The 15,820-nt window shown below is 52.0% G+C and overlaps 1 protein-coding gene across 2 annotated transcripts; it reads left to right on the top strand.

Moving 5' to 3' along the window:
* Positions 1–147: 147 nt before the first annotated feature.
* On the top strand, positions 148–14,928 carry FBXO46 (F-box protein 46). Of its 2 annotated transcripts, none has more exons than XM_045989412.1 (2): positions 148–229; positions 11,960–14,928. In XM_045989412.1, the coding sequence occupies exon 2, from the start codon at positions 12,038–12,040 to the stop codon at positions 13,856–13,858; it is 1,821 nt and encodes a 606-aa protein (XP_045845368.1). In that variant the 5' UTR covers positions 148–229; positions 11,960–12,037; the 3' UTR covers positions 13,859–14,928. The 2 variants fall into 2 exon arrangements, with proteins under 2 accessions (XP_045845368.1, XP_045845369.1); XM_045989413.1 differs by lacking the exon at positions 148–229 and adding an exon at positions 9,869–10,933.
* The last annotated feature ends 892 nt before the right edge of the window (positions 14,929–15,820 follow it).

Below are 15,820 nucleotides of genomic sequence, written 5' to 3'. Positions count from 1 at the left end.
AGAGCCCTCTCTGCCTCTTGGGAATTAGAGTAGTTCTTGTCCTCAGCCCGCCCAGCTTGCTCCTTTTCCCCACCTCCAAGCGTGATCACGCTGCCTTCTGGGAGGTGTAGTCCGTGGCCCCTCGGACTCCAATTCCCAGCAGGCTTCGGGGCGGGAACCCGGAAGGGGAGGCTGGAGAGGAGCGAGTGGGGGAAACCCGCGTAGCCGAGAGCTGCGGCGCGAGGAGATGGTGAGAACCCCGAGTCGGGGCTGGGGGCTCTTGAAAGCTGGGGCGGGGGTTCGGGACCGGGTGGCGAAAAGGATGAGGCTGGGGCTAAAAAAGGGGCTGGACGACGAGAGATCGCTTGGGGAGGGGTTCGGGAGGAATGGGAGCCGGAGGGAGTAGTAGAAGAATGGGGGCTGGGGAGGGGTCTTGGAGGTGGAGAGGGAGTCGAGCTTTGGGATTGATTATAAGGGAACTCAGAGCTGGGGAAGGGAGTCCTGAGTTGGAGAACGGGCTGGGCGTCCCGGCACAGGCCCTGAAGGGAGCAATTTCGGGGCGGGTAGCCTGGGGGATGTGGAAAGGCATGGGGGTCAGGGCTAGATGAATGAGGGGGTCTTTAGGCTCCGAAGGAGAGATCAGCTGTGGATACAGTGGGTTAGGGCCTCTAGATCATATTGGGGGCAGGAGGGCAAGCTGAGGTGGTGGGAGAGAGAAATCAATGGTAGAGTGGTGTGTTGGTTAGGCTGCCTTACTGAGGGTGGGGTGCGGAGCGTGGCTTTAGGCGCCTGGGTGAGAGTGAGTTTGTGCCTAGACCAGCCAGAGACTCCCGAGAAACTGGACAGTCACAGAACTGTAGGATAAGATGGCCAGAAGGGGCCTTAGAGAGAACCTTTTGCACTCTCATTTCTCTAGTAGGATCTCGAAAAGTGTAGTGCGTTCTCTGTGTTTTGGCAGTCCAGCGTTCAGATCAATTAATCTGTCTCTCCTTTATGACCTGGGCAAGTCTCCCTTCTCTGAAACTTCGTGCCCTTATCTGTGTTGTGGGAACAGCTTGCCACTGAGAAGAGGAGAGGCTCCTGAAAGTTGTTACCCTCCCTTGCAGTAAGTCCGCGGTAGGTCTTGGAGCTGTTGGTGGGAAGTTCCCCATCCCAGGAATGTGACTGGGTCACAGGTGCTAATGGATTCGCTTCTTATCAGTCCAACCCCAGAGGCGTTTTTCTCAAAAACCTGCTACTGATCTAGGCACACCCCAGCTAAGAAGCAGGCAGGGGCTCCCCACAGTGGATTATAGCTAACACTTACTCTTTGGGAAGTGCCTGGCCCTTGTCTTAACTCTGCCAGCTTGTTAACTCATTTAATTCTGACAACATCCCTAAGGTGTAGGTGGGGTTCTCTCCATTCTACCCAAAGGAAGCAGAGCCCCAGAGAATTTAAGCAACTTTCCCAGGGTCATCCAGCATTAAGTGGTAGATTCAGGATTCCAACCTAGGCATAGCAGCCCAGAATCTGCTTTCACCACTGTGATTTTTGCCCGCTCTCCTTGTACTGAAATACAGTGTTATGAGAAGGGCAGGGACTCCAAAACAGAAGCAGTCTTCAGTTCGAATTTTAGCCCTGCCATTGTCATGTGACCTTGGGCAAGTCTTTGGGCCTCTCCTTTGCTATAAAATAAGCTCAGTAACCCTGGGAATGTTAGAGGGTTCAGGGAGGTAAGCACGTAAAGTTCTTGGAGTAAGTGCTTAATACACAAAAATTGTCATTTTTTTTTTGAACAGAGTGGGAAACAGACTTGAGAGAGAACACAGGAGATAGGGACCACCAGTGAGGGAGACATCAGCCAGGCTCCCTCCTTTTCCTTCTCCCACAGTCTGCCCCCACATCTGCTTCTTCTTGTTTCCCACCCTCTACCCTTGGGGTTCCAAGTCCAAGGGTGACTCCCCAATGGGGTGCTCAGAAACTCAATCTTTCCCTCTCCCCATCTCCATTCTGATCCCCAGCCAGATATAAATAATTCACTTGTCAATGCCCAGCCTGGCCCGACTCCAGGTATTTCAGTGAATAGGAAATATTTCTGACAACTGTGTTTTTTCTCCCTCCAATCTTTTGGTTATTCCAGACTTGCTGGGCACTTGGGCAACTTTGTAATTCATTTTGAAACACTTTGGTTCATTTGTTGTGATGCTTCCTGAGTTTATCAGAGAAATTCTCTGGTGCTGATAGGAAAGCTTATGGTTAAAAGCACTGGCCTCAGATAGGCTCAGGTTCCGATCCCTACTTATGCTGCTGGGTGTCCTTGGCCAAGCTGTGTTCCCTCTCTGGCCCTGGAGTTCTCTTGTGCAAAATAGGGCTGCTTTCCAACCATGGGGCAGTTGTAAAGAGTTGATGAGATAGCACTTGTAAAACGTGTAGGGCCTACAAAACTCTCAGTGTGTCTGAGGTCTTTTTATGATTTTTTTTTTTTTTTTTTTAAGAAAAAACCCTAGAGCATGTGCTTTGGGACCAGAACTCCCAGATTTGAATCCTGGCTCTATCGCATGCTAGCCATGTGACTCTAGGCAAGTCATTTAACCCTCTGGACCTCAGTTTCCTCTTCTGGAAAATGGGAGTGCATTCCTCGAGTGGTCTGCGGTGTTGTTAGAGTACCTGCTGTGTGCAGACTGATACCCTGCCCTTGGGGAGCTTGTTGTTGTTGCAAGGCAGGTGGCATCCGGACTCATGTTTCCATTTTTCGGGTTCGGGTTTTCTCTTCCTGATTCATTTGCAGCCCCTTATGCTAAGCTTTGCCTGCTTCTCTTGCGTCATTAACTTCAGGGGTCTTTAACACTTTGTCTTCAGCACTCGGTGAATCATCTGAAAACCTCTTGGTTTGGGGGAGAGTTGGCCAGTCTCTCACTCATCCCTGTGCCTATATGTCACAGCTGGGTCCCCTGAGGTCATGTGACACTCCCCCCCCCCCGCCCCTGTTCCTCTATTTGTCTGTCTTAGAAAATGTGTCCGCTTTCCAAGTCATTTTGCCTTTTCTTAAAATCTTTCATGTGTTTCCAGCCTGTGCTTGTCCGAAGCTTACTCATACAACGTGATATTTTTACCATTTCTAATGGGGGTATTTCTAGCAGTTCTGCCACTGCCGTCTGATTCCTAAAACCGCAAGTTTTCTGAAGGGCTTGGCTTGTCACCTGCCCCTTGAAGCCATCCTGACCCCTCAATTAAGATCAGAACCCCCACTTCCACTCCCAGTCCTCTTAACTTGCTACATTCGTTTCCCCATAACACTTGCCCCCTTGGAACTCACTCTGTTTTTACTGTCCCTGTCTCCAATTAGGATGTCAGCCCTACAAAGGCGAGGATTTCTGTCTCCTTCTCTTCTCCACCACCCCCCTGACACCCCCACCCCCACCCCTGCCGTGCCCGGAACAAGGGCCTAGCGCACAGTAGCTGCTCTGTAAATATCTGTTTAATAGTTGAGACCCAGTACGCAACATTAACAAAGGAATGACCATGCTCTGACTATCATGAGGGACCAGGGTCAGTTTCCTTCCAGAATATGAAGTGAAGAGGGACGAAGTCTTTGGTTTAGTCAATGATTTCCAGACTCCTAGGTACTGAGTCTCCCCTTCCCTTAATAAGCCCAGAGCCAGAATACTGAGCTTCTCCTTGGTACCTAGCTGACATTGAGCACTCTGCTGGGTTGATCTCTGACTCATCAGGCAGCCCGTGGGTAGGTACTGTTATGATCTGCATTTTACAGTGGAGGAAACTGAGGCACCAAGGGTTAAGCACCCTACCTACGGATGCACCCCCCAAAAGTGGGAAAGCTGGGGTGTCTGTAGGCCCTGCCTGGATTCTGTCTGCATCCCAGATCTCTACATCCTGAGGATTTGGATGATTCCTGCTGTTAGAGAGAGCTGTTGGAAAGGAAGATTTGAGAGGAAGAGAGAGGGCCGCCAAAAATCCAAGGGAGTAATGAATCAAGGTCATGGACCAAGTGGGGATAGGGGTGGGGCTCAAGAGAGTGGGGGTTAGAAGGAGCAGGGCCGGGAACAGAGCCCTGGTATCCTGCCACCGATTCCTGTGTGGCGGTGACTACGGACCAGTGCATTCCCTGAGCACCTGTTCCATGCCCAGCCTGTGCTGGCTTGACCCTGACTGTGGGACGGAGGCGAGGGGAACCAGGCATTTACTTTTTATTCCCTGTCTTCTTTCTTTGCTTTAGTCTGCTATGGTTGACATTGTTTCCAGCTTCTTTTTTTTAAAAGATTTTATTTATTTGGGGCGCCTAGGTGGCTCAATGGGTTAAAGCCTCTGCCTTCATCTCGGGTCATGGGATCCCAGGGTCCTGGGATGGAGCCCCACAATGGGGCTTTCTACTCAGCAGGAAGCCTGCTTCCTCCTCTCACTCTGCCTGCCTCTCTGCCTACTTGTGATCTCTCTCTCTCTCTCAAATAAATAAATATCTTTAAAAAAAGATTTTATTTATTTATTTGAGAGAGAGAGAGCATGTGAGAACAGGGGGAGGGGCAGAAGGAGAGAGAGAATCCCAAGTAGGCTCGATCTCAGGATCCTGAGATCCCGAGCCAAAATCAAGAGTCAGAAACTCAGCCCACTGAGCCACCCAGGTGCCCCTTGGTTCTGCCTTCTTAGGGTGCATGCTTAACTTGTTCATTGTTAGCCTCTCTTTTTTCTTTTTCTTTTTTTTTTTTTTTAAGATTTTTACTTATTTATTCGTCAGAGAGAGAGAGAGCGCGAGTGAGCACAGGCAGACAGAGTGGCAGGCAGAGGTAGAGGGAGAAGCAGGCTCCCCGCCAAGCAAGGAGCCTGATGTGGGACTCGATTCCAGGATGCTGGGATCATGACCTGAGCCGAAGGCAGCTGCTTAACCAACTGAGCCACCCAAGCTTCCCAGCCTCTCTTTTTTCTTTATGCATTTGTGGAAACAGGTTCTCCCTAGACCTACTGCAAGCTGTGCTCCCAGGCTCTCCCTTTACCTACATCTGGGGATTCTTTTTTTTTTTTTTTTTAAGATTTTATTTACTTATTTGACAGACAGAGATCACAAGTAGGCAGAGAGAGAAGGGGAAGCAGGCTCCCCGCCGAGCAGAGAGCCCGACATGGAGCTCGGTCTCAGTACCCTGAGATCATGACCTGAGCTGAAGGCAGAGGCTTGAACCACTGAGCCACCCAGGTGCCCCTGCGGATTCCTTTTGCCTGTCTTCTGGGTGGACTATTCTCTTTGATCTGATAGCTCCCTTTTTCTTCACTCACCGCTCCGTTCTGGTGAAGGAGATCCTCCAGTAGCTTCCTGAGAAGGATTCCCGGACATGTATTCTTGTTTTCACAAACTCGCACCTCTCACGGAAAGGTTTTAAGCAGGGGAGATGCAGTCTGATTTATGTTTGGAGCCATTTCTCCGTCTACCGTGGAAAGGATGCAGCCGGGAGAACTGAACTAGGCCAGTGAGCCAAGTGCGGAGGCTGGAGCAGCTGTGCCTTTGAGGAGAGGTCCCAGCCTTCTAGAAACCCACAGCGTGGAGGGGAGGGGAGGCACTCACCCAGGTCATTGTCATTCAGCAGTGAGGAGGCCTCAGGAGAAAGAGATCCCCAATAGCTTGGGAGGACCCTGGAGGAGGCACCAACCTGCCTCGGTCCTGGGAGCAGGATTTCCATCCTTGAACTTGGCTGGAACTAGCCAACTTTTCCCAAGAAGTCCACAGTAGCAGCATGTAAAGATGGACCCCCGTAGCACATGTCAAGTCGGGCAGTGTGGCGGTGTTAGGAGTCTGTTCAAACAAACACGCATTGCACACCTCCAGTGGGCTAGGGCAGTCCTTCTCATATGTGCATGCGAATCCCCAGAGAGCTGTGGAAGTGTCTGTTCAGCACGAGAGACCACAGTCCTAACACACTCCCGGGGCCTCCTGCCTGGTGCTGCTCTAAAAGCTGGGGATCCCGCAGGGAAATGAAATAGGAAAAAACAAACAAACAAACAAACAAAAAACGGTCCGGGAGAGGAAAGTGACAAGAAACTTTATCAACTAAGTTTCTAGTGTATTAGATAGGGCTATGTGCTAAGGAAAAAAAATAAATCGGGACAAGAAGGGCGAGCATCTGTGGCTGTCGGGGGCGGGGGGGGGGGGCTGGCCTGCCTGTGTTTGAGGACCGAGTAAGATGATCCGCACAAAAGTGCCACTCAGGGACTACAGCTGCCGGCTGCTTCAGGAACTCCTGCTGCAAAGCCAGGTCTGAGGGCACTCACTTCGCCATTCTGTGCCTCCACGTCCTTGAAATGAGCTTAAGAATAGTGAGATGATGTGACATTTCAATGAGTTAATATGCACAAAACGGACTTGAGCAAAGCCTGGTTCCCAAGCATGATGCTTGGGTGAGCACAGTCTGTGATCAGTTTCCCTCTTAATATATTAATGCGGGTCATGATGGTTTATTTGGATGTCTGCCGCCTTTCTCATGAGCTCCTCCTGGTGAGCTCAGTGTCATCTCTGTGCCTGGCGACCAGGTCTGGGCCAGCAGGCAAGAGGACCTTTGAATGTCAGATAAGGAGTATAAACCGGATTCTTGAATGGTTGGGGGCAGCCTACCGAGTGTCAAGTCTGTGGTTCAGTTCCTTACTGTTCAACCCACCTCTTAGGGAGAGATACATTGCAGTTTCCCATCACAGTTGTGGATTTGCCAAAGTGTCGGCCATTCTGTAGTTTTTTGCTTTATATATTTTGAGGTCATCTTGCTAGCACATGTTGAGAATTTTTGTATATAATCAGTCAGCTTGTTTCATTAGCATCTTTGTGCCTACTGATACCTTTTGCTTTTGTCAGCTGTTACTTTTTTTTTTTTTTTTTTTTTTTTAAGATTTTATTTTGAGGGATGCCTGGGTGGCTCAGTCTCTAAGTGTCTGCCTTTGGCTCAGTTAGGATCTCAGGGTCCTGGGATCGAGTCCCATGTCAGGCTCCTTGCTCAGCGGGGAGCCTGCTTCTCCCTCTGCCTGCTGCTCCCCTTGCTTGCGTGTGCTCTGTCTGACAAATGAACAAATAAAAACTTAAAGAAAAAAAGATTTTGAGTCATCTGCACGCTCAATGTGGGGCTCAAACCCACAACCTGAGGTCATGCTCTATCAACTGAAACAGCCAAGTGTTCCCCCCATTGTTTGTTTTTTTAAGTGATAATTGTCTCTCTTCTCTTCTGTCTCTTGGTACATATTTGTCTGGTCTTTTTCCATTTTTAAAAAATTTTCAGTCCCTCTGGGTCATGATGTTTTACAATAAATGGATCTTCACACAGCTTTCCCTGAAAGGTGACCTAGTGGAGGGATTAGTGTATGGGAAGTTAGAAAATTCTGCCCTGGTGACCTAGGACCCAGACAGAAGCTGGGTGTGAAACAGTTTACCCTGCCAGGCCTCATAAAGTTTAGGACTTGTTGCTGCAGGGGCGGGAGCTTTGATGTCTCCATTCAGCCCCATGCTGGGCGGGGCTGCTGGGGACACCATGATGACTCTGATTGTTCTGGCTCTTCTAGGTCCATTGTCCCGTTGAGGAGACAGATCAGAGTGGGCAGGCTGGGACTCAGAAACTCAGAGGTCCTCCTCTGGGCAGGGGGCAGATTTCCAGAAAGGGAGCTCGGGCAAGCCCTCTCTAATGTTAAAGTTATGTTCGAGCAAAGACACAAATGAAATAAGGAACTGAGCCATGTGGAGATCTGAGGGGAAAGCTTTCCAGTTAGTGGGAACAGCAGATGCAAAGACCACAAAAGGAAAGAGCTTGGTTGGTGACTCTAGAGGAATAAAAAGCCAGGAGGCCAATGGAGGAGCCCAGAGATGGAGTCTGACCCAGGCTGTGGGGGGATCAGCTTCTTGGAGGAGGGAACAGCTGAGGTAGGGTGCCAGACAATGTTTAGCAAAGCAACAACAGAGCACAGCAGTCCCCAATCAGATTCCTTGGATTCTCATCTTTGCTTCAACTCACACCCATTCTCTGTGGGCAGCCTGTCCTGCTTCAGTTCCTTTGTCCCTGCAGTGGAGAGGATAATAGCTTCTACTGAGGATTGGATAGGGCCTAAGTACTCTACTCTCTGTGCCAGATCTGGTGCCCATCTGGGCCCACCTAGGGTGTGGAGGAGTGGTGAGGGTGGGGACTGGACCTGCTGGGTACCTGGGTACCAAAGGCACTGGGGAGTCATGGTAGGTTTTGAACAGGATAGGGAGAGGGTCAGGTTTGTGCTTTAAGACCTTTCTGGCTGTGACCTGCAGGATGGTTAGAAGCAGGCAAGGCAGAGGCGGGGTGGTGGGGAGACAAGTGACGCCTGCCGTGGAACCCCCTTTGGGTGTCTCTAGAATCTGCCTGGCATTGAAAGGATCTAGACAGCGCTCTTCAGTGGAAATACAAAGCAAGCCGTATACACATACATATACAACTTAAAATCTTAGAGTAGCCACATTTTAAAAAGTCAAGAGATGAAGTTAATTTTAAGTATTTTATTTAAATTATATCCCCAGTATTATCATTTTAACAAGTAATTAATATTTAAAAAGCATTATCAGGGTATTTGATATTCTTTTCTTGTACTAAGTCTGAGTGAGTCAGATTTGGGGCTCGTGGTTGGAAAAGGCTGAACGGAAAGGTGCGTTTGGCCATACAGCCTGAGCCTTGAATGCCAAGCCCAGACGCTGAACTCAGTGCCGAGGGAGTCGACGCGGGTTCTGCCATGTTTTTCTTTTCTTTTTCTTTTTCTTTTTTTTTTTTTTGCCATTTGTTTTTCAAGGATGAAGTGATCCCGCTGTCCATTCTCCCCCGCAGGGAATCTTGGTCTTCAGGGTTCCCAACCAAACCTGGGCGCTTATCTTTCTGCTTGTTTCCTTCCGCCTTAAGAGTCTCAATCCCGTAGCTGCCTGGCCCTTTAAATCTCAACTGTCAATCAGGGCTCCTGTTTAGAGGGAACGTCGTGTAATAAACCTCTCCTTGATACCTCGGCCTTGTCCGGGCCTTGTTCCCCCGTTTTAGCTAGGAGTTGGGAATTGTTTTACGCTCTCTTACACGCCACTGTTTCCACACCCCCTTCACCTCTCGCCTACTCCTCCCTCTTTCGAAGTTAGGCCCCTTCGCCAAGGCATTCCTTATATGGGCACGGCCCTGAACGGTAGCCGCTCATTGGCTGGGGGCGTCACGCGCGGGTCTGTCAACAAAGGGGCGGAGGAAACTCGTCGCGCGCCTGCCGGGGCGAAGTCTGGAGGGAAGGATGAGGGGGCGGAACCTCTTCTCTCCAGCGCATGCGTGTGTGCTGCCACCCTCTCCCCCCACTGGGGGGGCGGGGCTCAGCGGTGAGGGTACTTTGGGGGTGTGTCTAGGTTTTGGGGGTCGTCTGAGTAGGTTGGCGGGTTGGGAGGCGGATACAAAATTGGGGGGCTCCTTTTGCAATTAAGCGGTATTTGGGGGCTTGAAGTATTTGCGTGGGTGTCAGGGATACTTGTGGTTCCCTTGAGCTTAGGGGGAGCCTTGAGGCTTGGGTTTGGGTTCTTTTGTAATCTGGAAGTTTCTGTTGTGTTGTAGGGGTCTCCTTTGCGGTTGGGGATGTTTTGTGGTTATGTGATTTGGGGAGCTCATGGGCAGACATAAAAGCAAAGTAAAGAATCCAGGAATGTCAAGTCTGGAGCTAGAGTGCCTGGGCTTTTGCCTTTATCTGGTCCTTCCTACCTGTCTGACCTGTGATTTGGGGTTAAACCTTTCTGTGTCTCAAATCTGGACCCTGGGACTAAGATACTACCTGCTTCAAAGAGACTGGGGAGGATTGGCAGGGATCTTTAGTACAGTACCTAATAAGCTGCAGTGAGGGATGCCGTAATGATGCACATTGCCATTGGTGAGGATTCCTTAGGAGTGTTTGTGGGGGAGGGTGTTTTGGGCTTCGATAAATATATGGTTTGGGATTAGTCTTATGTGCTAAGGGGCTTTTACGTTTTGTGAGTTATGTGGGGTTTTTTGTTTTTTGTTTTGTTTTTTTCTTTGGAGGGGGCTTCTCTTAGGAAATACGTTAGAAAGTGTTTGAAGAGGAGTGTAGGATTTCAGGAAACTGGTCTTTTGGGGCATGTGTGAGGTTGGGAGATTGTGGTGTATGTTGGAGTTCTTGGTAGACTTGGGATTTGGGAGGCGTTCCTTGAGATTGGGGCCTTCTGTTGGAGGGGATATTTATAGGTTTGGAAGTTTAAATTAGGACTTGAAAGGGTCTAGGTATTTCAAGTAGGACATTTATCTTCTGGAGATAAGGGTAGGAACCAATTAGAGGATTTCAGGGGGTAGCCAAGTTGTAGAGAGATAGTAACTACAGAAAATGGCTTTTGCTGTGCTTGTGTCTATTCCTGGGCTTTTAGATGTGTTGATGGATGGTAAACTTAGCCGTCCATAGGTGGGGTCAGTCTATACTGCAGGGGTAAACAGACTTTTACTATAAAGGGCCAGATAATGAGTATTTTAGGCTTTGCAAGGCCATACATCCTCTGTTGCAACTGTTCTGCCATTGTAGCAAGAAAGCAGCTGTAAGTAGATGAGCACGTGTCAGTAAAACTTTATTGGCAGAGACAAGCAGTGGGCCATAGTTTACTGACCCCTGGTCTGTGGCCATGTGGAAGATTTGAGGTTTGGAGGGTATTTTTGTTTGAAGATGCCTGGAGGGAGATGGGCCCAGGAAATGATCCAGATGGAGGAGTATGCTACCTGTTAGTCCTGCAGTGGAAAGTGGTCGTGTCATACTCATTAGCAGAATTGCCTCCAGATTAGGTCACGCACAGTCGTTGCAAAATAAAATGATCATTGTTAAGAGAGCTCTGAACTGAAGAGTCCTGAAACCAAGTTTCAGGGCCTGGTTTTATGATAAGAAACCCTTCCCCAATCGATCTACCTGCGGGCAACTTGAAGAGGAAACTAGATGAGAACAGACCTTCTTACCCCACAGGTCTGTGCCCAACTACGGGAATTCATTACCTACACAGTCTTGTGCAAGTGGGTGCAATTCTCGGGGAGCCCCGGGACTCAAACAAAGTGAAGAGCCGATTTCTTTTTTCAAGATTTTATTTATTTACTTATTTTAGAGAGCACCAGACAGAGCGCATGAGCGGGGGAGAGGAGCAGAGGGAAAGGGACAAGCAGACTCCGTGCTGAGTGCAGAGCCTGATGCAGGGGTCGATCCCATGACCCTGAGATCACAACCTGAGCTGAAACCAAGAGTCAGATGCTCAACTGTCTGAGCCACCCAGGCACCCCAAAGAGCCGGTTTCTTAAGGGCCTGGCTGGCTCTGATCTCAAATTTTCTTCCCCTGCCCAGCCTACCTCATTCCTTCCTCTGTGGGCTCAAGTAGCCGTAGCTGTGGGCAGGGCTGGGAATTCTTGTCTTTTCAGGAACAGGCTACTGGGTGAGCAAGTGGAAGGACGATGAACTGTCGTTGGGTACTTTCACTTAAGTTCAGGGTTATGGCCGCAGAAGGCCCCTGGATCGTGAGTGAAGGCATTTGGACCGTGGAGTATGACCTGCAGGGTTGGAACAAGCTGCCAGCTTCAGTTACATTCTGGGTGTTTTATTTATTTATTTAAAGATTTTATTTATTTAGAATGAGAGAGAAAGCACAGGCTCAAGCCAGCAGGGGAGAAACAGAGGGGGAGGGAGAGAACCTCAAGCAGACTTCATGCTGGGTGAGGGCCCTGCCATGGGGCTCGATCTCTTGACCCTGAGATCATGACCTGAGCCGAAACCAAGAGTCAGACCCTCAACCCACTGCACCACCCAGGCACCCCTGTTCTGAGTGTTTAAAGACCAGCCCTTGTTCCCTCTGCTCTCCACTTGCTTACCTGTGTGGTGGGTCAGCAATAGAGTTCTTCCTGGGCTCATTTGGTCTGTCCCCTCAGAAGCTGAGGTTGGGGCGGGAGGAGGAGGGCAGGCTCTTCCCCCGCCCCAGCTCCCCAACCTCCTCTTCCCTGTCTCCAGGTGGCCCGTGGAGCCTCCCCTGACCATCCAGGGCCTGAAATGCAGTGAAGCCCTGCCTGTCTGCTACCGCTCCCCAGGATGGACCGTGGCGGCCTCCTGCCCTTCCAGCTGTGGTGCCCCCGGCCCTTTGGCACCTACTCACAGAACCAGCCACGCCCGCCTACCGCAGCCCTCAAGCCATCAGCATGCCCAGAGCCTGGCAGCGGGGCTGAGCCAGACCACGGGCCTGCCCACTCCGAGAACACCCCGCCTGCCTTGGCCACAGAGGCCCCTGCCTCCCAGCCGGCCCCTCTCCTCTCAGCAGCAGCTGCTGGCGATGAGGGGCGAGTCCTGCTGGACACGTGGTATGTCATCAAGCCCGGGAATACAAAGGAGAAGGTGGCCTTCTTTGTGGCCCACCAGTGTGGTGGGGGCAGCCGGGCCAGCTCCATGAAGGTCAAGGGGCACTGGGGCAGTGATAGCTCCAAGGCCAAGCGGAGGAGGCGCTGTCTTGAGCCTACAAAGGCTCCCCCGGACCCAGGGGGCCCAGAGGCGCCCCCTGCCGCCGAGGGGGCCCCAGCCTCGGCTGGCGAAGACGTAGACCTGCTGTCTGTGGCAGAGATGGTGGCACTGGTGGAACAGCGGGCCGCCCTGGCCTTGCAGAACTACCCACGTCCCGGCACCCCAGCGCCTGTGGTCTTCGTGTCAGCTGAGCAGGGCGGGCCTGCCAAGGGGCTGGGGTCCGAACGGCGGTCCGGTGGCGGGGACTGCAGCCGGGTAGCCGAGGCGGTGGCCCACTTCGAGGCCCAGCGGGACAACCCTCCAGCCAAAGGCCTCCGCAAAGAGGAGAGGCCCGGGCCAGGCCCCGGGGAGGTACGCATCGCCTTCCGTATCTCCAATGGCCGAGAGCCCCGCACCCCTGACGGCAGCTTGTCCAATGGGAGCGGGGGCCGGCCGGGTTGTGCCTACCCGGGCAGCCCAGGCCCCGGGGCCCGGGCCAAGGACAAGATCACCTGCGACCTGTACCAGCTCATCAGCCCCTCCCGGGATGCCCTCCCCAGCAACGTGGAGTTCCTCCTGGCTCGGGCGGATGAGGCCAGCGAGGGGGAGACGCCCGTCCCTGCCAGGCCTGAGGACACTCCCCCGGCTCCCCCTCCACCCCCTGCCCGGGACTGCGGAGCCTCAGGCTTCCACGTGGATGTGGTGGTGACGGGGGTGGTGGATGAGTGCATCTTCTTTGGCAAGGACGGCACCAAGAATGTGAAAGAGGAGACGGTGTGCCTGACGGTCAGCCCCGAGGAGCCGCCCCCACCTGGCCAGCTCTTCTTCCTCCAGTCCCGCAGTCCAGACGGCCCCCCCGAGCCTCCCCCGGCCGACTCCCCCGCCACCGCGCCGGGCCCGGACGATGCCGAGGGGACCGCGGACACGTCCCTGTGCCGCCTGTACCGGCACGTGTCCCACGACTTCCTGGAGATCCGCTTCAAGATCCAGCGGCTGCTGGAGCCGCGACAGTACATGCTGCTGCTGCCCGAGCACGTGCTGGTGAAGATCTTCAGCTTCCTGCCCACGCGGGCCCTGGCGGCCCTCAAGTGCACCTGCCACCACTTCAAGGGCATCATCGAGGCGTTTGGCGTGCGGGCCACAGACTCACGCTGGAGCCGTGACCCACTCTATCGTGATGATCCTTGCAAGCAGTGCCGCAAGAGATACGAGAAGGGGGACGTGTCGCTCTGCCGCTGGCACCCCAAGCCCTACCACCACGACCTGCCTTACGGACGTTCCTACTGGATGTGCTGCCGCCGAGCTGACCGTGAGACGCCCGGCTGCCGCCTGGGTTTGCACGATAACAACTGGGTGCTGCCCTGCAACGGGCCAGGCAGCGGCGGCGGGGGCCGGCCTGGCCGAGAGGAAGGGAGGTGAAGCCGGGGGAGGGGAGGGGAGAGCCCACCATGCCCGCCCCTCCCCCTTCCCCCCTGGGAGCCAAGGGCCAGGTCGGGGTCACCAGCCCGTTCCCCCAGCCCAGGCAGCGTTGATCCCCCTCCGGAACTGAGATGGGGTTCAGGGGGATGATCGAGAAAGCACTCTGATCCACTGACCCCTGTTGGTTTTCTACTTTGCAGACCCAGGGCCGCAGACCCTCAAGTAGGGTGTTTTTTTTATCAGCATCTCAACAACTTCTCCATTCAGCCCCCAACCCTCTCCCTGCCCTCTACATCCCAGGGACCCACCAGCAGGGAGCAGAAGGCAGCTAATTTTGGTACTCCGCAAGGGTTCCCCCATTCTGGCCCCCTTCCGCCCCCTCCTCCCTCCTCCCCAAACCCCTGCCCACCCCAGTTCTTTGTCTCTGGAGCTGTGTTCTGAGAGGCTGCAGGGCGCAAGGTTGTTATCACCTCTGACCTGCCACACCGGGGCTCATCTCCTCTTTAGGAACTGGGGGCCAGTGAGATCGCAGATCCAAGGTGACACTTTTCGTGGCAGCCTGCCATTTCTAGATGTTTTCCCCCACTAAGACAATAAAAATCACTGTTTTCTCCTTAACCTAAAGCTACCGGTTTCTTCACTTCCCCCGAAGGGGAGGAGAACAACAAACAACAAAAAGTAGAAGTATAAAGATTGCCTTCCTCCCATTACTGAAGCTATTGCCGTCACTTCCCCCCCCCCCCCAAAAAGCTGTGAAGCCCTTTGCCTCGCTCTTGACAGCGTGGGGGGCCGGTGGGTAGGGACTGTGGCTTTGAATTTCTGGATTGTTTTTCCTTCCACTCTGGGTATTCATTCAGGCATTGGGGTCTCTGCAGCCCTGGCCATAAGTGTTTCGTTAGAATCCTTTGGTCGGTGGAGACCTTGATTTTTTCAGGCAATTTGGGCTGGGGTATTTTCGTTTGTTCTGTTTGGGGTTTTTTGTTTTTTTTTCATCCTTGTGGTTCTGGAAGCTTCTGGTGTGTGGCATCTGACCAGTTTTGAATTGGTCCTTTCTATAAAATCAATATTTATAAGGCTGGGCCCAGACTGGTTTGTGTGTTGTTCAGGGAGGGGGTTGGGGCGAGAAGGGAGCCATGGAGCACTGCATGGTGAGCCGGAAAAGATTGGGAGAAGGATCCTTCGCCAAGTCCCTTAGCTTGAGATTATTTTTGACTCTTCATCTGTGTCATTTTGGATTCAAAAATCTCAAAATAGTAGTAGCTTAAACAAGATAGTTTTCATTTCTTTAGAAATCCCAAGTGGGCAGATAATGGTGGCCTTGAAGTCCTCAGGAACCCAGGCTGCTTCTGGCTCCCTGTCCTTTGGCCGTGGACCTGCTAGAATTCTGACCACCAATTTGCAGGAAGAGAAGGCTCTTGCCTCCCATAAGTATTATACTCTACTTACATGTGCATCTCACTGGTCCGAGCTTCAGCCGTTTCGAACGGCTGCAAGGGAGAATTGGACATGCGGTTTTTCAGCTGAGTACATTATGCCCAACAAAAAAAACTTACTAAAGATCCCTATAATTAAAGCCTCAATACAGTCATTTAGTTACTAAATAAAAAAGGGGAATTAAGTCATTTTAAAAAATTCAAGTATAAAGGAATAGGGAAGAATGAATAGTGAGAGGTCATTAACAGTCTCTGACTTTGTTTTAAAGACTTATTTATTTGAGAGAGAGGGAGCGTGAGTGTGCATATACTGGGGAGGGGCAGAGGGAGAGAGAATCCCAAGCAGGTGCCACACTCAGCATGGAGCTGGAGACCGGGCTAAGTCCCATGACCCGAGCCAAAGTCAAGAGTGGGACGCTTAACCCACCGAGCCACCCAAGTGTCCCAATAGCCTCTGACGTTCTTATCAGGGAATAAAAATGACCAGAGAGACCAGGAAGTATCATGGTAGTTAACTGAAATACTTGGA

This window comes from Meles meles, chromosome 19, assembly GCF_922984935.1.
Source record: "Meles meles chromosome 19, mMelMel3.1 paternal haplotype, whole genome shotgun sequence".
Classification (NCBI taxonomy): domain Eukaryota; kingdom Metazoa; phylum Chordata; class Mammalia; order Carnivora; family Mustelidae; genus Meles; species Meles meles.
The sequence above is the reverse complement of the archived record's forward strand: the minus strand, read 5'-3'. Positions and strand labels throughout refer to the sequence as shown.

Bases quoted from the DNA above. Each gene is read 5' to 3' on its own strand.
- FBXO46 (XM_045989412.1), top strand. From the start codon at position 12,038: ATGGACCGTGGCGGCCTCCTGCCCTTCCAGCTGTGGTGCCCCCGGCCC.